Source organism: Mirounga angustirostris, unplaced genomic scaffold, assembly GCF_029215605.1.
Source record: "Mirounga angustirostris isolate CCGP_5_RB_7025 unplaced genomic scaffold, mMirAng1.0.hap1 SCAF_15, whole genome shotgun sequence".
Classification (NCBI taxonomy): Eukaryota; Metazoa; Chordata; class Mammalia; order Carnivora; family Phocidae; genus Mirounga; species Mirounga angustirostris.
The window spans coordinates 77259808-77287029 of NW_026991723.1; the positions used below are offsets into that span (position 1 = coordinate 77259808).

General features: G+C 48.4%; 1 protein-coding gene across 5 annotated transcripts in view; it reads right to left on the bottom strand.

Moving 5' to 3' along the window:
- The window catches only part of ASTN2 (astrotactin 2), an 883583-nt gene extending 857234 nt beyond the window's left edge, over positions 1-26349 (bottom strand). For all 5 annotated transcript variants that reach the window (XM_064579942.1, XM_064579940.1, XM_064579943.1 and 2 more), the window contains exon 1: positions 25829-26349. In XM_064579942.1, the coding sequence (XP_064436012.1) occupies positions 25829-26243 (415 nt within the window). In that variant the 5' untranslated portion in view covers positions 26244-26349. The remainder of the gene's footprint in view (positions 1-25828) is intronic.
- Positions 26350-27222: the final 873 nt, after the last annotated feature.

Below are 27222 nucleotides of genomic sequence, written 5' to 3' on the forward strand. Positions count from 1 at the left end.
GTCCCTCCCACCCCAGCGAGGATTAGAGACATTTTTTGCAATTTTCCCTGCTTCAGAAAGCACCTGTGAATATCCTGTTTCTACATCACTCTTCCCTTTGCTCACAATCTAAAGGCAATTTAATTTCCTATATGAAAGCGGCAGCAAAGGAGCCTGGCACTGGGGGGTGGCAGGGAGGGCTTTTGGTTTCTCTTCTTTCAGCTTGCTCGTTGACTAGAGCTGTTTCCAATAGTAGCAGAAGTTGCTCCCAAGGCACTTGAAGATGGGAGCACATGAGCCTAATTGCATTATGCTGCAGTCTGACCAAGCAATCACTACCTTTATTGCACAGAAAGAAAAATGGAAATGACAGAGACAAATTTAACCCATGCATTCCCTAACTAAAGCTCAAGACGTAGGCCTCCAGCCAGAGGGCAAAAGGAATGGAGAAGAATGTTCATGGGTCATGAAGAAAATTATTTCTCTGTGTTCTGTAGCCCCCATGCAGACTCTTCATCTTACCTAGCTTTAACCACCCACCACTTACCCTTACCCCCAGTCTCCTCTGACTTGCTAGTATGCGGGCGAGAGGGAAGAAACTAGTAAACTCTACAATCTATCATCTAAACAGACCATTCATCTGTTGGTTTACTCAGTAAATATTTACTGAGCACTAATTATGAAGCAAATGCTTTGAGAAGCACAGTGTTGAACACAGTTCCTGTCCTCAAAGAGTACGTAGTCTAGGAGAGCGAACAGACCATCAACATGGACAAACAGATATTGAGGTACAATTGAGATCGGATGGTCAGGGAAGGCTTCTATGATCCCTCTGGCAAGCAACAGAAAAATACAGCATGGGTCACGGTAGAGGTGGACAGGGCCTCTCTGGGCAGTGGCCCTCAACCCCAGCTGTACATTAGGATCCCTGAGTCACCTGGAGAGTTTACAAAACAGAACAGTAATGCTTGATGGTTCTGATTTAATTGGCCTAGAGGAGGGCCCAGGACCTGACTTTTTTTTTTTTTTAATAGACTTTTTTCTTTCTTATTTTTTTAATTTAAGAGCTGTTTTGAGGTTTACAGAAATATTGATGGGAAAGTACAGAGTTCCCATGTACAACTCCATACAATCACTCACACACACACACAGTCCCCTTTATTATTTACATCTTGTATTGTATGGCACATCTGTTAAAATCGATGAGCTAACATAAACACATCATTGTTAATGGCAATCCACAGTTCACTCTTTGTGGCATGCATTCTATGAGTTTTGACAAATGTATCCTGTGTGTCCATCATCACTGTATGACACAGGATACTTTCTCTGCTGTAAACCCCAGTGCTACACCTGTTTGTCTCTTCCTCCCTCCCCCAAACCCCTGACAACTGATCTTTTTCTTATCTCCATTGTTTTACCTTTTCCAGAAGGTCATATATTTGGAATCATATAGTATGTGACCTTTTCAGATTGGCTTCTCTCATTTAGCAATAGGATTTTAAGGCTCCTCCATGTCTTTTTGGGGCTTGATAGCTCATTTCTTTTTATCACTGACTAATATTCCATTGTCTGGATGTATCACAGTTTATTTATCCATTCATCTATTCCTGGACATCTTGGTTGCTTCCAAGGTCCTGGCACTTTTAAATTAAGCTGCAGAAAACATTCATGTGCAGGATTCTGCATGGAAACAAGTTTTCAACTCACTTGAGTAAAATACCAAGGAATGTGACTGCCGGATCTTACAGTAAGAGTATGGTTAGTTTTGCAAGAAACTGCCGAATTGTCTAACACCCAGTTATACTGATGTAATTGGCCTATGGTAGACATTCCAGGTCCCAGTGTTTTTAAACGCTTCCCAAATATTCTGATGTAAAGCTCAGGTTTAATATCTTGTAGGCCTTGGCTAGGGACCATGTATTTCACTATAAGAACAACAGAAAGTTATTTTGAATTTAAGCCAAAAAGAGGCCTGATTTGACAGACAAGCTTATGAAGTCATTCTGGCAGCATGTGAGAATGGGTTGGGAAGGGCTGGGGAGGCAGTAAGAGCAAGAGTGAATCTGAGGGATCAGTTAGGAGTCTACTGAATTATAGGTCAGCAATGAGAGTAATTCGTACCAGGGCAGAGATAGAAAGAAAGGGATGGATTCAAAACACACGTTAGAGAAAATTAATAAGCTCTGGCTATTGGTTAAATATTGGAATGGAGGAAAACAAAGGGAGAAATCCAAGGATAACAAGAAACACTTCCAATCAAGCTCTAGAAGGAAATTTAAGTCTACCTTGCAAAGAGGCACCAAAAGTCACTAACCTGTCCTCTTTTCTATCTTCTCCCTCCTCTTCCTCCTCCACTTCCTCTCCTACTTCTCCATCTTTGTTTTGGTCTTTGTTTGAAACAAGAAATCCTCTTGACTTAAGACCAATTGCTATTTTAACGTACTACTAAACCCTTGCAAGCTAACTGAGCATCTTCCCTTAAGGTCAAATTCAAAAAGGTACATGGTATTTCAGGGATAAGGTAACTTGACTTTGATGAGTGATGCCACTCATTGTCTGTTATAGCCAAAGGATGAAATTTTAGAAGGGATGATCTCTGAAGAAGGTTTATCATTCTCCCAACTTTTCTCCTGAAACTCTCCAGCAGATGTTTCTAATGCCCTGAGGGGGGAAAAAAGCTTTAAAACAGAGCTGATGATGAATAGTGCAAGAGCAGCAGAGGAGGTTTGAGAAAAAGGAGCCCACCAGAGTCACCAAAAAAGAGCTTTGACTATTTAGCAAAACAGGAATAAGTCACCCAGATCTTTTCACCAGCTGCTCTCAAAAATCTACCTCTTGGGCGCCTGGGTGGCTCAGTTGGTTAAGCGACTGCCTTCGGCTCAGGTCATGATCCTGGAGTCCCGGGATCGAGTCCCGCATCGGGCTCCCTGCTCGGCAGGGAGTCTGCTTCGTCCTCTGACCCTATCCCCTCTCATGTGTTCTCTCTCTCTCATTCTCTCTCTCAAATAAATAAATAAAAACCTTAAAAAAAAAAAATCTACCTCTTGCTGAAAATCAAGGTCATGGAAAAACTTATACAAAATGAACCAAGAAACGCCTGGGTGGCTCAGAAGGTTAAGCATCCGACTCTTGATTTTGGCTCAGGTCCATGATCTCAGCGTTGTGAGATGGAGTCCCACACTGGGCTCCTTGCTGGGCATGGAACCTGATTAAGATTCTCTCTCTCCCTCTCCCACTGCCCCTACCCCCCTCTAAAAAAGAAGAAAGAAAAAAAAAAAAAGATGAACCAAGTGGTCATTGAGGCCTCTAAAGTCACTCAGGACATTTGAAGTCACATCAGACAAGGTCAGGTGTGTGGAGGCCCTGACACTAGAAGTTGGGGAGAGCTGCCCCTGCAAGGCCCCGCTCATCTTTTCTCTCCTTTGCTCTAAGTACTGTGCTGGGATGTGTAGCTCCAACCAGAGGCAGCGAGCTCTGAGCAGTGCGTGGGGCCATGATGGTTACAAGGGGCTTGGGCTAGTTTCCCTGGTCAGGGTGGGCAGACAGTGCTCAGGGACCACAGAGAGAACCCAAGGCTGTGGGAGCCAACAAAGAGAGAAAGTGAGAGAGACAGGGAAAAAGACAGACAGATACACACAGCCAGGTAGAAAGAAGAAAAAATCAAGAGTAAAGAGAAAAAAGAAGAGAAAGACAAGGAAGAAACAAAGAGGAGAGAAAAAAGGGATGAAACAGAGCAAGAGAAAGTAGGAACGAAGAGGAAACAAGAGGAAAAGAGAAGAACAAGGAAGGCAAGGATGGGGGAGCAGAAAAGAGAGGAGAGTCCTGTCCTGCCTTCCACGCTTATCCCATCCATCACAGGAGAGGGTTTTCAGGAGTTCTCTCTCGAAGAAACACTCATAAATCCTCCGTGGAACAGCCATGGAAGCTCAAACCTGTGTGTGCGTGCCAGATGGCTCTGGGCACACCTGTCTCCAGGGAACAAGAATACCCGGGGCTCTTCTTCCTATGGCCCCGCTGTGGGGTGGGCCTCACCTGCGCAGGGAGAGATGAGGTGCAGGTGGCCAGAAAGGGCAGGGCTGAGAAATGACCCATCAGAGACTTGGAACTCCTCCAGAGAGGGTCATTAATGGAGGAAGGTCAGACGCCCTGGACTAGACATACCAGACTTCGCAAATGAAAGTTCACGAAGCAACAGTTCTATTAGCAAACCTTCGTGTGGTTTAAAGTAAGGTGCTGTGAATTTTCTTCTTAAAACTAGAGCTCTCTGAGATTAGTGGTTATACAGTCTTGCCCAAAGGCCAGTTCTACTAACATTTATTGACACCTCTTCACTAACAGGCCCCATGTTAGCAATAGGGTACAGAAAAGATGGGACTCTGGGGCGCCTGGGTGGCTCAGTCGCTAAGCGTCTGCCTTTGTTCAGCTCGGGTCCTGATCCCAGGGTCCTGGGATCGAGCCCCGCATCGGGCTCCCTGCTCAGTGGGAATCCTTTCTCTCCCTCTCCCACTCCTCCTGCTTGTGTTCCTTCTCTCGCTGTGTCTCTCTCTGTCAAATAAATAAACAAAATCTTTAAAAAAAATTAAAAAAAAAATAGAGTTCTACCAGCAGAGATGGAGGGGAACAAAGACATCATGACAGAGGATACAGCATGAGTAAAGTCACAGAAACGCAGGAGTAGAACTTGTTTTCTGGGAGCTGACGTGTAGGCAGAGGAGTAATAAGAGAGAAGGATAATATTGGTGGGTTCAGTCTTTAGGTGGAAGGCTCAGATGCCCAGAAGCTTACTATTAATGCTATAAGGGGGGGAGGGGGTCACTGAGGATTCTCAGCAAGGGAGAAATGACCTCTAGGAATGATCCTTCAAGCAGCATATCTACTCAAAGGAAGAAACTGGAGAAGTCTATCAAGACAGTGGGAGAGAGGAGTGCCTGGGTGGCTCAGTCAGTTAAGCATCTGCCTTTGGCTCAGGTCATGATCTCAGGGTCCTGGGATCGAGTCCTGCATTGGGCTCCCTGCTCAGCTGGGAGTCTGCTTCTCCCCCTCCCTCTGTTGCTCCCCCTGCTTGTGCTCTCTCACTCTCTCTCTCTCTCTCTCAAATAAATAAAAATCTTAAAAGGGAAAAAGAAAAAAGAAAATGGGAGAGAGATGATATAACACAAAGAACCGTAAAGGAGAAGAGGAAGGAGTGGCCGCTATTGGATTATAAGATCGACGGCTGTCTGGGAGCCTTATTCCACCCCAAATGAGAATGGCATGTGCAAGTCTAACTATAATTGTGGCACGCATTTTCTGAGTCATTTTCTGAGCCGATGTCTTTGCAGAAAAAGAACCATCCAAGAAAGGTGATCTTTTCCACAACCACTTGCCAGTCCATTAACCTATCCTGCAGGATCACTTCCCCCAGCACCAGCCCCACTGTGTCTCCTCATAAGCCACCAGGGGCTTATCATCCAATGAGATTTGGGTAGAAAAAAAAGTGGGGGGAAGCCAAGAAAAGAGGAAAATGAGATGGAGAGAAAAAGTATTTAAAAAACATGTGCTGGGGAAGTCAAAACAAATTTCCATCCATTCCTGCTGGAGATTTTATGGAGCGAGACATCCCCAAAATGGGTTTTGAATTATACTCTGCACCTCATAAAGCACGGGAACTCTTGGCAGCCCCCTCACACACACTGCCCTGTCATTACCTGCCCAGTCCTCCCAGGAAGAAGGCTTGATGGGACACCCAGAATCGTACAGACAACCCAGTGGAGGCAAAAGGACATGGGGCAGGGGCGCCTGGGTGGCTCAGTGGTTAAGTGTCTGCCTTCAGCTCAGGTCATGATCCCAGGGTCCTGGGATGGAGCCCCGCATCCGGCTCCCTGCTCCGCGGGGCGCCTGCTTCTCCTTCTCCCACTCTCCCTGCTTGTGTTTCCTCTCTCGCTGTGTCTCTCTCTGTCAAATAAATAAATAAAATCTTTAAAAAAAAAAGGACACAGGGCAGGACGGACTGGGGTCTAGATTCAGACGCAGCCCCAGCCTTTTGACATTAGGCAAGGTACTGGCCTTCTCTGGGCCAGAGGCTGGTCTGGACAGGCCTGAAGGCCTGAGGGTTGGAAACCTGGATGGCCTGGAGAGCTGGAATGTGGAAGGACAGAGTTACAAAGCCACCGTACAGCCACGCGTGTGCATGGGAGGGGCTGTGTGGTGCGAGCAAAGAGGGCTTGCTTTAATTCCTTCACAAGGTGATGGAAAGATCAGGTGTCATGTGGTCATAGATGGAAAAAGAAAACCTTTGATAAGGTTTATTTTCCTTTTTTAAATATCAGGTGGCTCAGTCAGTTAAGCGTCCGACTCTTGATTTCGACTCAGGTTATGATCACAAGGTCATGGGATCGAGCCCCACGTCGGGCTCTGTGTTCAGCGTGGAGTCTGCTTATCTTTCTCCCTCTGCTCCTCCCCCCACTCTCTCCTGCTCTCTCTCTCTCTCTCCCTCAAATAAATAAATAAAATCTTTTTTTTTTTTTAAGATTTTATTTCCCCATTCATGAGAGACAGAGAGAGAGAGAGAGGCAGAGGGAGAAGCAGACTCCCAAGGAGCAGGGAGCCCGATGCAGGACTCGGTCCCAGGACCCTGAGATCATGACCTGAGCCGAAGGCAGATGACCAACCATCTGAGCCACCCAGGCACCCTAAATAAAATGTTTAAAAAAAAATTTTTGTTTTAAATATCAGGCAAAGAAATACTTGAAATGCCATTCAGGAAGTCAACATGATCTGGGAACAGAAGTGCAGCTTTAGCTTGCTCTGCGCCCTGTGCTAGGTCAGTTCACCATCTAAATCAGTTTCCTCATCTGCAAAACGGAAAACTGTGGGATGTCAGCCACAGGAATTTAATGGAGAACACAGGAAATACAGTTAATAATATTGTACTAACTTTGTACAGCGACAGATGGTAACTAGATCGATGGAGGTCATCATTTCCTAATATGTACAAAAATACTGAATCACTATGTTGTACACCTAAAACTAATAAAATATTGTATGTCAATTATAAATCAATTATTAAAAGGCCACCCAAAAGGAAAAGGACATTAGGGACAAATGCTATGGAGTCCCTGGAGGGGCCGTGAACTCCATGAGTTCAACGATTTGTGTTCCTGACTCATCTCTGGGATTCAATTCCCCCACTTTATTTTTTTAATTATTTTTTCCAGCTTTATTGAGATATAATTGACATATAACATCGTGTAAATTTCAGTGTTGATTTGATACACTCATATACTGCAAAATAATCACCACCATAGCATTTGCTAACACCTCCATCACATCACATCATTACCATTTTGTTTTTTGTAGTGAGGATATTTGAGATCGGCTCTCTTAGCAACTTCCAACTATATAATACATCAACCCTTAACTGTAATCAACAATGCTACACACTGGATTCCTAGAACTTATTCACCTCATAACTGGAAGCGTGTAACTCTTTGGCCAACATCTCCCCATTTCCCTCACACCCCAGTAACCACCATTCTAGTCTCTGTTTCTGAGTTTGGCTTTGTTAGATTCTACATATAAGTGATACCATACAGTATCTGTGTTTCTTTGATTTATTTCACCTAGCAAATGCCCACAGGATCCATCCAAATTGTCACAAATGGCAGATATCCTTATTTCTCATGGTTAAATAATACTCCGTTGTATGTATATACCACATCATCTTTATCCATTCATCCACTGACTGACACAGGTATGCGTCCTTATCCTGGCAATTGTGATGCTTCAGTGAACCTGAAAGTGCATGTATCTCTTGGAGATCTTGTTTCTATTTCCTTTGGATATATACCCAGAAATGGAATTGCTGCATTATACAGTAATTCTATATTAAATTTTTTTGAGGAACTTCCTTACTGTTTTCCATACTGATGGCAACAATTTATATTTCCACCAGGAGTGTAAATGGCTTCCCTTTTCCTCTCCTTTAAGTCAGAATGCTATCTAAAGGTGCAGCCTCAAATTCTGTGACTTACTGTCTCTGTCAACCTGAAACATGTATGTATTTCAAAAGCTTTCAGCTGGCCTTCTCTCTGGGACTGACAGGCTAACCAGTGTTCTCTACCATCTCTGTAAAACATCCTTGAGGTCCACAAGCCCTGAGTGCTCACACCAGCGAGTTACTTCCTCTCCAGCATTCTTAGCTTGCTATCAGTTCAGTTGCATTTTTACAGAAGACCAATTTGTTTCTCAAACCTATGGATGCCTGTTATGTTTTCTGTAACTTGAAAATTTAATGAAATATTATGCAAATTAAAAAATTTATGAGCATCAGAAGGAAGTGGTTTCTAAGAGGGCTAAGTGGCTTTTGCTATAAAAATAAAGTCACTTAAATATTGCTATTGAGCTAGGTCAGGTGTGACAACTATAAAAATTTAGACAGGAATCATAAAACTCTAGAAGAATTACTTGGCAAGCAACTTCAAGTCCTCAGTCCCCTTTATGAAACCAACATTGGAGACCATATTTGGTGCATTATGAGCAGAGTTTATGCAAGAAGATGGCGTGGGACTTCAATCAGCTGACCTAGACTCAAAGAAGAGTTCTGGAACCTACATCAAGTAATTGGCAAATGTATACACATTTACATATCTTAAGTTAAAATAAAATATTTAAGGTACATTATTATTTTTTATGATTCCCTGCTTTAATAGACTTATATTAACTGACCCAACTGCCAATCCACATAGCTTTACAGACGAGGGTTTCTAAAGTAAACAACTCAACCTAAACCCAGGCAACTCTTGCCTGAAAAGTCGGTCTCCCCATTCAAGTGAGGAAAAAATCTAAGGTAGAAGGGGAAGAATTGCTTTATCAGTCATGTCAAATACGGTGCCAGAAAGAAAGAGACACCTACCCACCCCCACTCACTGTGATAATCACTCCCTTTCTGGCTACTCCATTCCTGGGTCCAGTTTCTTCTTTTAGTTCTCCAGACAGAGAGTCATTATTATATTTTCCCTCTCTCCTATATATCTGTATATATGTATAATGTCTGTGTATGATATATACATGAATATATGCATTATGTATGAACATATATAATATACATACATTTTTATATATACATACATTTCATATATAAACATTTTTTCCAATCAGGGGTGAGTAAAGAAGACGACTCCCAGGCCAAGGACTGGAATAAATCTGGAGGCAGATTCTGGGGCCTGAGCATGCAGGGAGGAGCATTGTAAAGTTGGCTTAATATTGAATATAAGATGGTCAGTGCGCTTTCTCCAATCACGACACCTCCATAAAATATTATGGCAGGAACAGTAACCATCTCCTTTCTAATATATTGTACATGGAACATAGAAGTTGATGGTGTGATCTTCGCATAGCACTGTGCTTATAGAACATTCTTTCAAGTTGTGGAATCTTTTGTTCAAGTGAAATGGGGTTCAGTGTTGCAGACAAATAAAAGGGGACCATCTCTTTAGCTGAAGCCCAAAGTGACTCCTATTCCCCTGATTTATCATGGTACCCAGTTTGAAAAAAACAACACCCTAATGAAATGACAATTTCAATGTTCGTATCCCTGAGCTGCCTGTAAGAAACTTGCAGAGAGATGCTGGACAAGTCACTTCTCTCTGTCCACCCAGAGGTGGCTGTTTGGGTGCATAATTATTCCACATTCCACAAGGATCCCAGCACATTCTTTGTAATGATCACTTTAGGGAAATGAGACTGGGTAGCGGGGGAGACATTCACTTTTTCCTTTATAATATTCCTGAATTGTTTGCATTTGTTACAACAAGCTCGTGTTCCCTTTGTTAAAATTAAGTTAAAATTCAATAAGCATGCATTAACTAGCTGCAAGAGTTACAGATATGAAAGAGACAAGGTGTTTAGGAAGGTTAAAGACTAGCAAGAGAGGCAGACCATTAACCAATCACAATTATTTCCATGAAAACAAGAACTGCAATGAGTATACCAAGGGTCTGGGAGAGAAGTGTTCTTGGGGATGCCAGGAGAGTCATTTTGGAAGCACTGAAGGTACATTCAAGCTGGATCTTAAAAGATGGCTAGGAGTAGGGGCACCTGGGTGGCTCAGTCGGTTGAGCATCCAACTCTTGATGTTGGCTCAGGTCACGATCTCGGGGTTGTGGGATGAAGCCTGACACGGGGCGTGGAGCCTGCTTGGGATTCTCTCTCTCCCTCTGCCCCTCCTTTCCCCACCCTCTCACCCTCTTTCTCTCTCTCCCTCTCTGATTAAAAAAAAAAAAAATGAGTAGGAAAGTGGTAGCTATGAGGCAGGAAAGGTATTTTTTAAATGTATATATTAGAGGAAATCTGACAATTAAGTGGGCAAAATTTAAATTTTAAATGAATACCTTTGTCTCAGTGGTGGGCTGGATCAATGTGTTCCCAAAGTATGGTATGAGAGATAAATTTAGGTGGTATGTAAACATATACATATATACATATATCTATTTGAGCACATATGTAACTATATATATTTCCTTTAACAGTTACATACTTACTTGTTACAGGCTATCTTCTATTTATAGCAAGTTATTCTGGTGTTCCATTTGTGACAGTGATACAAAGACTCCTTCTAAAAATAAATACAGCTAATCCCATTTACTATGTGACCTTGCACAATTGACTTGAACTTTCTGAATGGCCATGTGTTCATCTGTAATATGGAGACACTAAAAATACCCATGAAAAGGAGGCTTCTTTTTTTTTTCTTTAAATCAAAAAGTGCAAATGGTATTATCCCCATAACTGTGAACCCCTTGCATTTCTGTGCCCCCAAGGACTGGGCACACAGACTGGGATGGAAGGATCACTGAATAATGACTGAGGGGCTTAGCTCCAGGCAAGGGGAGCTTAAGGTGAACCTTGGGTTTTAGGTGAATGGGTTTTATCTAGAAAATGCAAATAGAATTCATCTCTCCTGCAAACCCCAGTTGATAAGAGGCTGAAGGCACTGCATTTGAGGCGTGATCTAAAGCAGAGATTAGGGGCGCCTGGGTGGCTCAGTGGTTAAGCGTCTGCCTTTGGCTCAGGTCATGATCCCAGGGTCCTGCGATCGAGCTGGCATCGGGCTCCCTGCTCCGCAGGAAGCCTGCTTCTCCCTCTCCCACTCCCCCTGCTTGTGTTCCCTCTCTCGCTGTGTCTCTCTCTGTCAAATAAATAAATAAAATCTTTAAAAGAATAAAATAAAAAAATAAAGCAGTGATTAAGTTCTGGATGAGCAATGTTTGATCACACCTAATTTTCCATTTATTCTTAACTTCATTCAACCAGTATTTACTGAGGGCCTACTATGCGATGGGCATGGCTCTAGGCACCTGGGATCCGGGTAGTGGACAAGACTGGACGGTTTCTCCTCTCTTGCAGCCCAATCTTCCCCAACTTCTTTTTTTTTTTTTTTTTTTTTTTTAAGATTTAAGCACAGTTTGGGATTTAGCAGACTTGCAAAACCAGTTTTTGGTTTTTCCAAGGTTTGCTGCTCTGCCCTTTCTCAGCCACCAGCCTTCCCATTGGCTGTCCCACTTGGGGGCGGGATGGCTTTCTATTCCGGGGCTGGTAGCAGGGAGCCAGGGGAAAGGGAGGCCCTTCCCTAGAGGCCGCTGCAGTGAGGAGAGGTGCTTCAGCAAGGCCCTGAGAATAAAGTTGAGAGAGAAAAGAAGGGAGGGAGGGACAGGAGGAGTCCCGCTATTGGCAGACAAGTAATTGCTTACTTCGGGCGGTCAGCTTCTCCAGTCTCTCTCCCTGGGGGAGACTAGAAAGAAGGTAATTGAAGAAGGTTCCCTAACAAATTAGTGTGAGACTGGGCTGGAAAATTTGAGTTGCACCTGGATTCAGAGCTAGGGTTTGATCTTCAGAGGCCCCAGGAAGGATGCAGAGAGGGAGGAAGGGGAGGGAGGCTTTATCCTGCTGCAGCAGCTTCCAGCCTCAGAAACTCAAGGGAGCCCTTCTCTCCCTCCTGGGCTCCTGTTGAGCTGAAGGGGCTGAGAAGAACCTTGCGGATCACAGGGTTCAATCTCATCACACTAGAAACGGAGGGAAGCCCAAAATACAGAAGGGACGAACAACCGACACCCAGCAGAACCAAGACCAAACCTAGGACTCCTGGTTCATGGGGCACCTGGGTGGCTCAGTCATTAAGCGTCTGCCTTTGGCTCAGGTCATGATCTCAGGGTCCTGGGATCAAGCCCCACATCGGGTTCCCTGCTCTGCAGGAAGCCTGCTTCTCCCTCTCCCACTCCCCCGCCTGTGTTCCCTCTCTTGCTGTGTCTCTATCAAATACATAAATAAAATCTTAAAAAAAAAAAAGACTCCTGGTTCATAGTCCTGGCCACCAGATCACACCTGCCCCCTGGGTTCCATGAGATCTTTACTCACAAGACTTCCTTTGAATTGCCTTAAATCCCGCCAACGACAAAAAAAAAGTGGGGAAGGGGCAGGTCCCAGGGGTTAGGGTGCAGGGCTATTTAGTTTTGTTTATTTAACAAACACCTAGATAGCATGTGCTGAGTGGCAGGCACTGCTCAACACACACTACACACTTTAGTTCTTGAAATCCTCACAACAATCTCACCAATAAGCAACAGAAAGCCCCGATGAGGCAGGTACCCCTTAAGGAGCTGTTCACCGACTATCACTCCTACAGTTGTCCATGTTCCTTCATTTGGTCAGAAAATATCCACTCAGCACCTACTGCATGCAGTGTCCTGTGCTACACGGTTCGGGGAGTAAAAGGATGAACAAGGCACGGTCCTAAGAGATGAGCCATGACATAAAGGTTTTTCAAAATGAATGGAACAGAAAACTATGAAGGGAGGGTGGACCAGGGTGCTACTTTGGTTAGGGAAGACTTCTCGGAGGAGGTGATATTTCAGTTTTGAGAGCAAAGGAGAAAATGGAAGATGAACTCAGAGAAGGTGGCAAACTTTTTAGGATTTTCTAGACTCTGAAAAGGAATTAAGATTTGTTTTTAAGAGAAATGAGAAACAATTAAAGGTTTTAAATAGCAAAGAGTGACGAGATCTAACTTCCTTTTTTGGGGAAATGATCACTCTGGCTACTAAATATACCAAGGTTGGCAAACGTTTTCTATAAAGGGACAGTTAGTAAATATTTTAAGCATCGTGGGCCAGATACTCACTGTTGCTACAACAGCTCCGCTGTTGTAAAGCAAAAGCAACCAGAGACAATGCATACGCCCGCGGATGAGCGTGGCCGTGTTCCAATAAATCTTTATTTATGGATACTGATGTTTGAATTCCAGGTAATTGTCACGTATCACAAAAGGTTATTTTCCTTTGGATTCTTTTCACCTATTTAAATAAATAAATAAACAGGCTCACAGGCTGTACAAAAGCGGGCAGCAAGCTGGGGTTGGCCCATGTGCTGAATGCCGTGTAGTATAAAGGATGGGGACAGAGATGCAGCAGGAAGACAAGAGATGGATATCACAGCCCACGTGAGCAAGGATGGTGGCTAGGATAAAGATTATGGCAGTAGACGATTACAGGTGAATCATAATGAGAGCCATTTTAGGAGTAAAACCAACAAGGTTGGCTGAAAGAGAGAATGAGGGGCAAGAGAAAGGAAATTTCAGGGATGACTCCTTCGCTTGAGTAATTGGCAGGATGGAAGTCTGATCTCCTGAGATGGGGGAAATGTGGGAAGAGGTTTGGGGAGCTAACCACGCAGTGGTGGTGTGATCCCTGACTGGAGACAGAGAAACACAGGATCCCTGGAGCTTGCCAGATAAAATACAGGATGCCCAGTTAAATTTGAATTTCTGATCATCAGAGAGTCATCTTAAATATAACTATATCCCAAATACTGCATGGGACATAATTCTACTAAGCAAGTATTCGTTGTCTGAAATTCAAGTTTAACTGGGCATCCTGTATTTTATTTTTTGTTTCTATTTTTATTTACAAAGTATGGCAACCCTAAGAGGGGTGTATGAGCATTTATGGGGGGAAAAATCTCTAAGCCTTGGAGGAGAGAGATTACTCAGAGGAGGTAATAGCAGAGTTAAGGCTAGGTGTTGGCCAGGTGAATCAGGGACAGGAAAAGCACTGTACGCAGAGAGAATAGCGTTTCCACTCCAGGGTCAGGTGGGGGGAATGTTCCCAGCACCCTCAGAAATCTGCAAGTTGTCAGTGAGGCTAGACCATCAAGTGCCATGGGGAATGTCAGGAGGTGAGGCTGAAGAGGTATCCAGGGGCCACTGAACGCAGGTCCTTGAGGGACATACTAAGGAATTGGTACCATTGTTAAGATATAGATTCCCAGGCCCCTCTGGGTGCCTTAGTGAGGCTAGGAGCAAGAGACTGGGTTCCAAAGTGATTCCAATGAGTAGTTAACTGTAGGGAAAATTGGGCTAAATAATCTAGGAATTTTCCCTCCTACAAATCCCAAGAGCCTAGGAAGCTGCTCCTGGCTCTGAAATCTTGAAAAGAGTAATCCAAGTAATCAGACCAAAGGCAGTGTAGTGTGAGCGTGAAGTCTCCCGTGGCGACTCCTGAAGAGGGAGCTCTGTGCACCTGGAGGGATGTGGAAGGTCCGGAATGTTCGCCCAACCACCAGCCCAACTCCCAGTCATTCTGCGTCCGGCACCTGTTTCTCCTTGGGCACTGGCTCTCAGCTCGGTGCGGGTAGACCAGACGTCTCTGTGACTTTCCTTGTCACCCACCCCCTCCGTCCTCCACCCACAGTCCCTACTGAAATGATTCCCCCAAATGCAGCTATTACTGTGACTGGAAATCTCTTCACTGCTGATTCTGCTAATGGAAATGTTCCTTCCCTTTTCGGCTGCTTGCAAAGCCACTCGTGACTTTCCCCGGTGCTTGAGAGCAAGGCTTTGTCAGCCAGCCACCACCAGAAGGGAGAACATTCTGCCCCGACTGCCTCCCCCGACACCCACCTGCCTCAGACTTCGGATCTAAGAGCCTCTCTGTCCAAGCTGTCCTCAGACAACCCTGGAGTTCCTGGCTTCCCCCTGCTTCTGGAGAAGGAGCAGAGATCAATGGTCAATTTCATCCTTTCTTGTCTCACTGGAGGGAGAAGGGCAGACAGGGAGAGGTGTAAACATAGCCTGCTGGAGTGGCAGGGGCAAGGGAAAAGGAGTTTGCATTCATTATTTATTCATACCTCTACCTCCTTCCAAAAAAGGATTCCAGGTGGCTAAGAGGTATAGAGCAAAAACCCCTCCAGACCCTGTACTCTGGTGCTTGGCACACACCGGCTCCATGAGGATCAGAGGCTCCGTGTCAGTACAGACTGAGCACGATGCTAGGCACTGACGAAAATCTAGTTTATAGAGGGCTCTCCAAAAATAATGATCACAGCAACCCAGAGAAGTGATTATTATCTCGTCTTCACTTTACCGATGAGCAAACAGGCTCCGGGAGGTGGCATACAGATGTCACTGCAGTGAAGAAATGGTGCGTCCAGGACTTGATCCGGGGGGATTGGGGGTCTTTAGAGCTGGCACATGTCCCCCCCACCCCCCACCCCCACCCTCCAGCACACTGCCTCCCAATCAGAGGAACTGGGCTGGAGCCTGGATTTTGCTCTGCATTCGCTCTGGGACCTTGGAAAATGTACTTCTCTTTGCTCGGTAAATGAGAGAGTTGGGCTGGATCTCAGAGGTTTTATTTTACTCGGTTCTAATATTCTAGGAAAAGGATACACTATTTGGATTTTTACAGCATTCTAATATATCTAAAGATCACCGATTATTATATATGTCCCATATGTATAGATAATGTCATGTAACTTCCATTCTCAACAAGGGAACATAAAAACTGCACGAGTCTGCTAAGATGCGCTAGGTGGTGGGGCATCTGGGTGGTGGGGCACCTGGGTGGCTCAGGGGGTTAACTGTCTGCCTTCAGCTCAGGTCATGATCTCAGGGTCCTGGGATTGAGCCCCACAATGGCTCCCTGCTTAGCAGGGGATCTGCTTCTCCCCCTCCCTCTGCCCCTCTCCCCAGCTCCTGTGCTTTCTCTTGCTCATGCTCTCTCAAATAAATAAATAAAATCTTAAAAAAAAAAAAAAAAGAAGAAGAAGTGCTAGGTGGACAAAACTCAACTTGGGGTGGAGAGGAAGAGTGCCAAGGAAGTGCACCTGGTCAAAAGGGGGCTGTGGGTCTGACAACGGATTCCCAGTCAATTTCTGGAAAGAGAAGGTAGAGCTTTCCCATGTGCCTAAAAGGACTAGATAACAGGTTCCCCCAGTATGACACTGTGCCCAGCATAAGGAGGGAATTCCCTAAGCCCTGGGAGAAGAAGAGTGGAAAAGGAAGAAGGGAGAGGAATAAGGAAAGAGGGGAGGAGGAAGGAGAGAAAGGGGGGAGTCATGAAGGCATAGAAGTGTAGGTATTTGCTTGTCGAGTAGTCCAGGGATAATGAGTGGCATCTAGAGAAAATGAGACAAGACCTGGTGCTCTCTTGGCAAAGTGGCACCGAGCAAAAGGGCCTGGGGAGATGCTAAGTCAGCTCCTGGCAGCGCAGACACAAGGTGCTCAGTCCCTTGGGTCTGTGATGCTGTCACACCGAAGTTCCAATAAAGAAACGTCTGCAACTTCTTGGTAATGAGAACAGGAAGAGATAAAAAGTAAGAGAGGTTGTCGAAGAGATGAAAACTCAGGAGCACTCCTAGTCCTGTGCAGCCTGGGAGGCGAGAGAGCACAGGGTTTAGAACCAGGCAGACCTGGGTTTGGACCCAGCCCAGCCGCATAACAGCTGTGTGTCTTGGGCATGTTCCTTAACTTCTCTGAGCCTCAGCGCTCACCTAAAACATGGGGTGAATCTGGTCTTTCAGCACCGTGGAGAGGATGAAACGAGATAGCAGCCATACCAGTGTGACACCTGGGGGCACAGTAAATGTCCAACAGACGTTCTCATGGCCTGCTTCATGCCAGAATGATAACATCTGGAACACCAGGTCCCCCGCCCCCCCGCCCTGGTGGCCCAGCTGCCCTTCCCCAAGGTGGGAGGAAGACACACTTGACCAGGAGTCAGTAGACTGAGATTTGGTTTTTGCTTCATCACTGCCTTGCTATGTGCCTCGATTTCCCCATCTTTACATAGAAGGGTTTTGTTTTGATAATGCCCTAGATTATTACATTTGGTGATCCCCAAACCATGGCATATCGTCTTCCCCACAACATTCAATGCCTCTCTGTTTGCCACCATGCAAAGATTCCAATCCCTTATCTGGCTTTCATGATTCTCAAGAGTAGGTCTTCCCTAAACCCAGCACACTTTCCTCCAATCAGACTGACCGCATTCCTCATCCTATTGACAGCCCCAGAATAATAGGGAGCTAGGAGAAGGTAGAAGGAATGACTATGGGAGCTCAGAAGAGGGAAAACTCTACGGAACAGATGGTGTTCCAGCTCATATGTTAAGACGGATGAGTGGAATTCCAGCACCTCTCCAGGTTTGCCCAGTAGGGACTCTCGCTGTAGGCCAAGCCACCATCATCCCTGAACAGACTCCTACAGACCTGCCTGCTTCCATCTTTGCTCCTGTCCAGAGAAGCCTAAGTAAGTCTTTCCAAGCATAAGTTAGATGTTGATACTCTTTTGCTTAAAATCCTTCCTGGCTCTCCACTTCACTCACAGTGAAAGCAAAAACCCCAGCAGCGGTCTGTATGGCCCTGGGTGCCTCCCCACGTCCTCCCCTGTCCTGTCCTGCCTCTCCCTTCTCGCTCCACTCTGGATGCACTGGCCCTGGGCACTCCAGATGTGCTCCAGCGTAGTGCTCCGCCTGGAATGCTCTTCTCCTAGATATCTGCTTGGCTAACTCCTTCATTACTTTCAAGTCTTAGTTCTACCCCCTCATTCTCAACAAGCTCCTCTCGCTCTGTTCTACTTAATATGAAAACCCATCTCATTTCCAAAATTTCCCTTGTATTTAACTTTCTTTTGTTCATAGAATTTATCACATCCTCACATACTACATAATTTTCTTATTTATCATGTGCATTGTTATTATCCTCTGCTCACCACCCACCCATCCACACACTCACTCACTTCTACAAATGAGCTATCTGAATACAAGAATCTATATCTTTTGTTCTCTGTTTTATCCTAAGCACCTGGGACAGTGCTTAGCACACCGTAGGTGCTCACTTAAGGGTCTAGTCATTGTTAGAGTCTTCCTTTATATTGATAGTGGGCGCCAAGGCTCAAGTGAGCAACTCCAGTGGGAGGTCAGGAAAGGCTGCAAAGATAAGGTGACATTTAAATTCAGTCTTGAGGGACACCTGGGTCGCTCAGTAGGTTAAGCAGCTGCCTTCTACTCAGGTCATGATCCCGGGTCCTGGGATTGAGCCCCGCATCAGGCTTCCTGCTCAGCGGGAAGTCTGCTTCTCCCTCTCCCTCTGCCCCTCCTCACTGCTCATTCTCTCTCCCTTAAATAAATTCTTTAAAAAAAAAAGAAAAAAACAAATTCAGCCTTGAAAGGTAAGAAGGAATCTTCCCAGGGGAGTGGTGGAACAAAACTACCAAACGAAAAGGGAGGGTTCTTACGATAGGGCACTCTGGGCAGAGTATGATCTTGGACTTGGACCATAGTAAGAAGCTTGAACTCCATACTAAGAACTGTGAGGAACCAGTGAAGTGCTTTAGGAGAGAACAGCCATGATCAGATCTGGGCTTTTAATGAAATCACTCTGGCTGCAAGTACGGATGGTAGAGTAGACAGGATAAGAGTAGAGGTGAACAGGCCCTTGAGTTGACTGCTAAAATTGTAGTTGAGAGAAGCATTGAGGTCTGAGCCTGCCAGGGGCTTTGACAGTGGGGCTGGAGTCATGGTTCCCCTTCGGGTGAAAACCCAGACAGGGCATAGCCTGCAGCAGCCTCCTCAAAGTTGGACTCACCGACGGGGCTGCTTGCGCATTCTAGCCAGCCAGCAGGGAAGCTACAGAGGTCTCAGTCCTGAGTCTCACGTGTAGTCACCACCCATCCCCCTTCCAACCCAAAGGGAAGTCTTTATGGGGGCTGCCGTCCCGGAGGGCTACAGACAGCAGCAGAGAGCCAGAGAAACTCAAGCGCTAGCAATGGAGAGGAGAGGAGGCCTGGCCAAGCCCGGCTGCCTGCCTCCTTCCAGGGCAGAAAGGCTGCAAGCTCTGCTGGGAGGGAGAGAAACTAGCTCTCTCACTCACGCGCGCGCTCTCTCTCTCTCTCTCTCACTATAGTTAATCTTCTGTTGCCACTAGCTGGTCAGTGAGAGAACTTGGGAAAGCATGAGCTCTGCAAAGAAAGCATCCCCGGAATGCTGCTCCACGTCAAGGTTAAATCCGACTTTCGTTCCTTTCCTGGAAAAGAGCAGGCTTCTTCTGCTCACCCCCAAGGAATGCTGCTCCACGTCAAGGTTAAATCCGACTTTCGTTCCTTTCCTGGAAAAGAGCAGGCTTCTTCTGCTCACCCCCAAAGGCAGCTGGAGTAAAAAGCGATGAGGCTTCCTCCCCCAGAACAAAAACCTATCAGCTCCGGTTCTCCGGAGAGATGGGAGCCAACCAGCTGGGTACTTGGGCAGGAGAACAAATTCCGTTTCCCTGGGGATATTTTTCTCCGTAGATTTTCAGTATTTGGGGGGGAGGGGTTTGGTTTGTTTTTGTTGCAGGGAGAGGAGAGAGTGGTGCGCTTGATGATGATCAGCCCAGTTTCAGACACTGAGATGTATTTAAACCCAGAGCCAAGTGTTTGAGGTCCAGGGTAATGGGAAGAAGCACAGAGTGGGACCCAGGACCACTGGGTTCAAGTCTGAACTGCTGGTCCTCAAGTTTCTTCCTCAGTCTGGGTCCCCATGTTCCCATATAAAATACTGTGTGCTCTGAGATGTTGTGAGGCGGTGAGCCCATCAGCATTGATGGTCATGGTCAAAGTTTTCATGACTTCACCTAAAGAAGTCACTGTCACTCCCCATCCCTCTCTCCCTGAAGCCCACGTGTTCACACCGTCCTAGGGCAGCCAAGGCCAAATTTACAGCAAAGCAAGGAAGTGAGAAGCAGGAGATTTTGCTTGCCAGAGGCCATTTCAAACCTGCCGAACCTGCTGTAAATTAAAATTATAGAACGCTCTTGCAGCCTGAGGGCCCAGTTCAGGAAAACATCAAGCTCTGGGTCACACCCAAGCCTGCAGAGCTGTGCTATCTCAGCTGGTGTCACTGACCCCCAGAAACAGCCAATCTGGCTGGCCTTGACCGAACTTGAGCCTCCGTAACACGGCCGAAAGGAATCCACCTCTCTCCCTGCCCCACTGCCCTCTCAGTAACTTGGTACTTTCTGAGGGCAAACAATACATCTCTATCTGCCCTGATTCTTAAATATGTATCATCAGGTTTGAGCTGGCGAAAGGCTGGGGATGGGAGTGGAAAGAGGAAGACTCAGATCAGAGACCCCCCTGACTGGGACCCTTATTTACAATATCCCCGAAACCTGGACCATCACAGCAGGATGGGACCCTGAAGTCTAAGTGCCACTCAAATATTTTATTTAGTGATAAGGGACCTGATGCCCAACTGAGAAAATAACATACATATTTTTTAAACCTAGCTTTGTTTGAAGATATCAAATTCTCTCTCTTATCCACCCCACAATCTCTCTTTCTCTCTCTGGCCCATACAGAAAAGAACACTGGGATTGGTTTTAACGAATATTTTGTAGTCAGAAATCCCTACAGAAGACCCAGATTACTACTATCTGTATCTGGTTGTTGTTTTTCCTCCCTGTTAATCACTGGCATCAACCTTCAGAATCAAGCCAGAAACCAAAAAGGGCAAATAGCCTCACTGTCTCCCAGGGCTTGGGCTCTTTCTCCAAATGCCTGCCAGATAGCTGTGTGGTCTCTGTTGGAAGGCTTCCTCCAACACAAATCCTATAATCATTAGGGGTCAGGATGCTGAGTTCTGGATGGCTCCCTGGGAACCAAACCCCTGTGGGGGCTGAACTCCATCCCCCTAGCATTTGCACCTTTGGAACCAGACAGAAAAAAGCACATTCCTCATTCCCCATTGACATTCGTAGGCAGCTGCTCCCGCCCTTTCCGAACTGTCCTTCGTAGGCTAAACCCCCTGCTTATCGCAACCCTTCTGATTTGGTGCCTGAATCCTCATTCCTTCCGGAGGCTTTTCTCTTTTGGTCCCCATTTTTGTTTGTATTTTAAGGAATCTTTGCAGACCAGATCTACAGATCTACTCATGCAAATGCATTTAGACATACTACTGGATGGACTATCCTTCTCTATGTGCCCTCCCCCAAATACACAGCACACGCCTTACCTGTGGGATATATATGCCAAGGCAATTTAGAAAGAAAAGACAGGGTGCCTGGGTGGCTCAGTAGTTAAGCATCTGCCTTTGGCTCAGGTCATGATCCCAGGGTCCTGGGATCCAGCCCCGCATTGGGCTCACTGCTCCGTGGGGAGCCTGCTTTTCCCTCTCCCACTCCACTCTGCTTATGTTCCCTCTCTCGCTGTATCTCTCTCTGTCAAATAAATAAATAAAATCTTTTTTTAAAAAAAAGAAAGAAATGTTGACAATAAGTGCTTACTCCATTTTATCTCTTTTTTTCCCCCTTTTGCTGAATCAAGGCTGGTGGTAAACAGTCCAGCCCAGCCATTGTCAAGCGCAGGAAGGAGGATGCCATTTCCCTACCTGTGGGCATGAAAGCTAAATCCACAAGCAGACTCCAGGGCTGCCTGGGGGCAAATGAGGACTGAGTGATGTGCAGGTTCACCTCTGAAGCCCTGTACCAGCAGTTGCTCCTGCACAAATTCTTTCTTTTCAATCAGTCCTTCCCAACACCCTGTGTCACCAGCAAAAGGAAGGAGACAGTAAGAAGAGAGAGGAGCTAGTCAGAGTAAGAGAGTGCATCAGGGCACTTCAAGTTCATAGAATCTCTACACCGAAGGATTATTTTAGGGCTTCTCTACCCACTCACATTACAGCACAAAGAACTGAAGCTCTGGGGATAAATGAATGACTTGTTCAAGGTCACAGTGGGCCACAGTTGAGATTCCCAGATCCTAACCAACACGAAATTCCCAAACTGCATTGGAGCCTCTAACCTCTCCGCCACCCATCCTAAGGCATCACTCAATTTTTTTTTCCCCTTTTTGGAAGTTTCCCCAGCCTTCTCTGAATCTACAGAGATGTGTTCCCTCCCTGATGTGACAGAATGTGTAATCTCCATCACTCATTGGCACCATGACATAGAATGCCCCCTGACATCCCATGAGTCATGGAACTTTGAGCTGGCAGGGTCATCGAAGGTCATGCCTTACTTTCAGACTCTCATATTTTAGCACCTGAGTGTAGCTGAAGTTCCTTTGAGAAATGTTCTCCTCATGTTGATGATTGCTGTATTTCTCTCCAGGACCCCGCACCATGCTCTACCTAAATGTAACCATATGTATGCCAGCGCATATTTGCCAATATGCAACTACCAAGAACGTAGCTATCTGGTAGAATGAGATTCCAGCGCCAGGTCTGCCATTTCCCCACCGTGTGACCTTGTACTAGGCACCTGACCTCTCCAAAAATGATTCCTTAATCTGTAAAATGGGAAGAACAGAAATGCCCACTTCATATATTTTATGTAAATTAATAATAAAACGCAAGAGTAAACCTCTTAGCACCTCATTAAAGATTCAGTAACTATTTGCTATCCCTTGATCACTTTAAAGGAAATTCGCTTTGTCAGTGCCATTGACTTACGATCAGAATCTAAAAAGAGGCCCAGACACCGAAACTTGGGGGAAATTTCAGCTCTGGTGTAAACTTCCATCTACATAAAGCAGGCTGGAACATGATGGGAGAGGAGAAATATGAGCAGGCATTATCAATAATAGAGCCAATAACTCAAACAAGAGAGGCAGAATGGAGGGAGATAGGGCCAGGTATGCAGGTGACTTTGGTGAATGCGGATGGTAGGCAACGCATGCAAAATAACCTTGAGGTCCCCCAACTAGACAGACAGTAAAACGGGAATTCTATCTTTTATGTGTTTGTTCACCCCCCCCCCCCCACCCTTTACTGCCACGGACATTTTCAAACCACCAACTCTGGGTCCACAACCCAAAGCATGGCCCGAGGGCTTTGGCAGACACTATCACCCCCTAGTGGTGGCTCCACACACCACATTATTGGCAGGATTTGGCATTTACGGACTGCATAGGCAACCGCGGCGCGTGCCATCTCCAAATCCCTTGAACTGGCCAGGAAGTAGTGAAAGACTCGCTCAACACAGCGGAGACAAACACTAGGCAAGGCTGTTTCAAAGGTCTGGGGATGAAATGATGGGATGCAGCTACCCTGGGACCTTGGGAAAGATAAGGCCATAAATGACTCATAGTACCTACCCACCCCCACCCCCCAACACACACCGGCCCTCCTTTGCAGCCAGCCTGGCCCTCCCAGAGCTCATTGTGCACTCCATGTTTACGTGCAAACAGTGGAAGACCAACACAAATAAAAAACCCACGTCTCCCTACACAGCTCCTGCTATACTCGGCCATCTGGTGACTACCTCGCTAGCCAAATCCCTGGAGGGAGTGCCTTGAGCTGCCAGTCCAGGGCGCTGGGGGGAGAAGAAGGAGGCGGGACACAATTCCCTACACGCTTCTAAAGGGCTCAGAGCTGCCAAGGGGGACAGCAACCCCCCACTCCTCAGCAGGCAGTCCCCAGGCGCCAGGCTCAGCTGCTGTGCGTCAGAGAAGGCGGAAGGCTCCAAGTGGCGGGCGCCAGGGGACTCTCCAGCCGAAGCTGGAGCCCCGGGGGATTCAAGACTTCCAGCTCCTCACGCAGCTCCCCACTCAGCTTGCCCCAGCTCCCAGGCACCCATTCCCTCTTGAAAGCCAAAGTTTAAAAAGGCACAGATTGCCAGCTTCCGGCGACTCCTATAGCTAACTGGACCCGGCCCTCCACATCCTCGGGGAGTTGGAATGCTCTGGGGGTCCTAGCTCCCAAGTCCTGCCATACCCAAGAATGTCCCCCTTTACGCCCTTATTTGAACAGCCGTTTAGGAAGATTCCCACTCCTGACCTCTCAGGACACCCCGGAGTAGAGAGATCACGCTGGTGGAAGAGGAAGGGTGGAACTGGAAGTGGTGTCTAAGGGAACCCTTCGTGGCTCCGGAAGGACCCTTCCCTGCAAGGAGGCGGTAGAGTTAGCCCTGAGCCCAAGGTTAGCCTTTCGCCCTAAGGAACCCCATCTCCACGCTCATCCCCTTCCTTGGAAATGGGCAGGCCCACAGGTGCACGTGGGAAGAGCTAGTGGTGTGTGTGTGCATGTGTGTGCCCGTGCGTGCGTGCTTGAGAGAGAGTGTGTGTCGCACGCTAGACGCGCCGCCGCGGGAAGTCCCCAGGGAACCTGCGAGGCGCTCTCCCACCGCGCCTCCCGGAAAGCTCAGCTATCTCAGGTTACAGCCAGCTGGGGAGAGCCCCGGGGCCAGAAGCTGCGACCACAAGTGGGCCTGGCACTCCCTCAAATCTCCGGAGGCGGCCAGCGTGAAAGGGAAGGGGGGCGAGGGTCACAAAAATACATTTAAAAATAGTATGGCTCCCCGGAGAGTGGCTTCTAGTCTATTGATTAGGCTTTGGGGCTTCTCAGGCAAGCAAAGAGTTAAACTCGGAGGTTCAAGCCGGGATCCCGAAGGCGCCTCACCCGCGAGATGCCGGAGCCGAGCCGGATCCCGAGAAGGCACGGATCCCGGGAAGAAGAGCTCGGGAGTCTCCGGGCGAGCCCCCGGCGCCTTCAGGCGCTGTTGTTGGCCAGACTCCGACAACCAATCGCGCCCCGCGCCCCCAAAAGGGGAGGGGAGCGAGCGATCCGCGAGCGCGGGAGAGCTAAGGGGGAACATTTTTGTAAACGCTCTCCGAGATAATTAAGCTATCAATTACCGGGGTGGGAAATCAGCCGCGCTTCCCACAGCTCCTCGCAAGGGCCGACTCCTCCGGGATTGGCGCTGGGAACCAGCAGGCAGCAAGCTGCTGGCGAACTTTCCGATTAACTTTTCCATTTGAGCCCCCACCCCACCCCCACCCTTTCCCTCTTCGCTTCCGTGTTCTCGCCTTTAAGTTATTATTATTAGCCCAGTGAGTGAGCAGCGAGGACAAACATGTTCTCCCCTGGGAGGGGGCTAGAAATGCGACTGCGACGAGGAGGGTGGGGGAGAGAAGCAGAGAATCTGGAAGTGGAGACCTCGGGCTCAGAAGCCCACTCCTCAGAAATCACTCAATCCTCCCCAGCCCCATTTCACAGATGGCCAAAACTGAGGCCCGGAGAGGGGAAGCGACTTGGCCAAGGTCACGCAACCCACACGGAGATCGAGTTTATGAGGGTTGGGTGATGCCACACGGAGCTTCTCCACTCCGAATCTCCAGGAAATCTACGGGGAAGAGTGGACCCTCCAAGTCCGAGGCGAGAGTGAGGGGGCGGTAACCGCGGGCGGCCAGTGACCGTGCCCCGAGCAGCCGCGGGCGGCTGGACCACCCGGGTCCCCAGCTCAAGCACACTCAGCCATCTGGGTTTTCCGGCGTCGGGGACGCATCACCGCAGAGCTCAACGCCTGGTCCGAGACACTGGGGGCCAGGTCCCCACTGCGGGAGCGTTGGCACGCCCCCGAGCTCCCGCCAAGCACTCTTGGGCACCTCCTGCCCATACTGCTTTCCAACCACCTGTACGCCCTCCGGGCCCCTCGGCTGCCCTCTCCCAGCCTCGCTCGGGGCAGCCCGGGGCGGGGATCCCCAGGGCACCCCCACCCGTCCGGTTTCACTTAGGGGCTCCCGGCTCCTTGGGATCCCGCGTGTGCCGGGGCCCAGCCTCACCCAGGGTGAAGAAGGGCAGCTCGGTGTTGTCCAGGTCGTCTTGCACCGCGATGCGCCCCGGCAGCTCGTTACGCACAAAGAGCAGGAGGCGCGACTCGGCGGCGGTGCCCGCGGAGCCGGCGGAGCCCGAGGACGCGGCGGCGGCCCCGGCCCCGGCCCCGGCCCCGGCCCCGGCGCGGGCGCCGCTCCAGCCGATGTCGCTCTCCCGCAGGGCGGGCAGCGTGGACACCGTGACGGTCTTGAGCCGGCATGGGCTGTCGGGCTCCCGCGAGGCGGCGGCCGTGGCGCCGGCCAGCAGCGGCCGCAGGAACAGGAACAGCAGCAGCGGCGGCGGCGCCGGGTGGAAGCCGAGCCTCCGCCGCCCCCGGAGCCCCGAGCTGGGGCCGGGGCTGCGCCGGGCGCCGGCGGCGGCCATGGCGGGAGGGGCTGCGGTGCTGCGAGCGGCGGCGGCGGCGGCGAAGGAGGAGGAAGAGGAAGCGGCGGCGGCGGCGGAGCTAACCAGGACGCCGGAGCCAAGGAGCCGTGGGAGCCGCTCGCCAGCAGCCCCAGCTCCCGGCTCCGCCTCCCGATCGGCCCTGGACCGCCCCCCGCACCGCCTCCCCAGGCCCCGCCGCCCGCCCCCCCCGGCTTCCCCCCGCAGACCCCGGGCGTTCCGGAGGCTCCGCCCGGCCTCGTGCAAATCCCAGTCGCCCCCTCTCCCTTCCCAGGATCCCCCAATGCCACCCTCACCACACCACCCTCTCCAAATTCTCAAGACTTAAGGACCCCTCGCGCCTCCTCTAATTCCTCCAGGCTCAACCCAGCTCGCCCAGCTTCACCCCACCCCTGGCTCGCCCTCCTCGGGCTGCACCTGGGGGCGCGCCTTCTCCCTGCCGGCTCCAAGCCCCGCCCTCCTGGGGGTAGGGGGCGCCTCTTGATGGCCAAGGCTTAACTTTGTCTCCCTCCCCACAAGCTCAGTAGCAAGTCCTGTACCCTTTTCTCGTCCCTGAAATAATTCCTTAGGATCTCAGAGCCCCCTCCTCACCCACTTGCCCACAGCTCACGTATTCAATCCCCCGACACCAGGATCCCACCTCTCTCCCCCACCCAGGCCTCCGCGGTGGCATTAAATGCTTACAGACTGAGGGGTGTCACACTCCACGCTCTAGCCCCCAAATTGACTCTGGCCAGGAAGCTCTGGCCCCCTAGCTGCCTCCCTGCAAGCCCGCCCACTCTTGCGCTTGTATTTTGGATCCCAACTCCGAGCTCTGCTTGGCTGCTTCTGTTCTCTGTGTGAAATTCCTGAAAAGGGTGCGAGGTAGAGACCTACTACTCTGTCTGCTTCGGGCTCCCACGGGCTCCTACACCCTCTGCCCCATTCAGAGGAGGGGGTCTGTTCACCAATTCTTTACCCC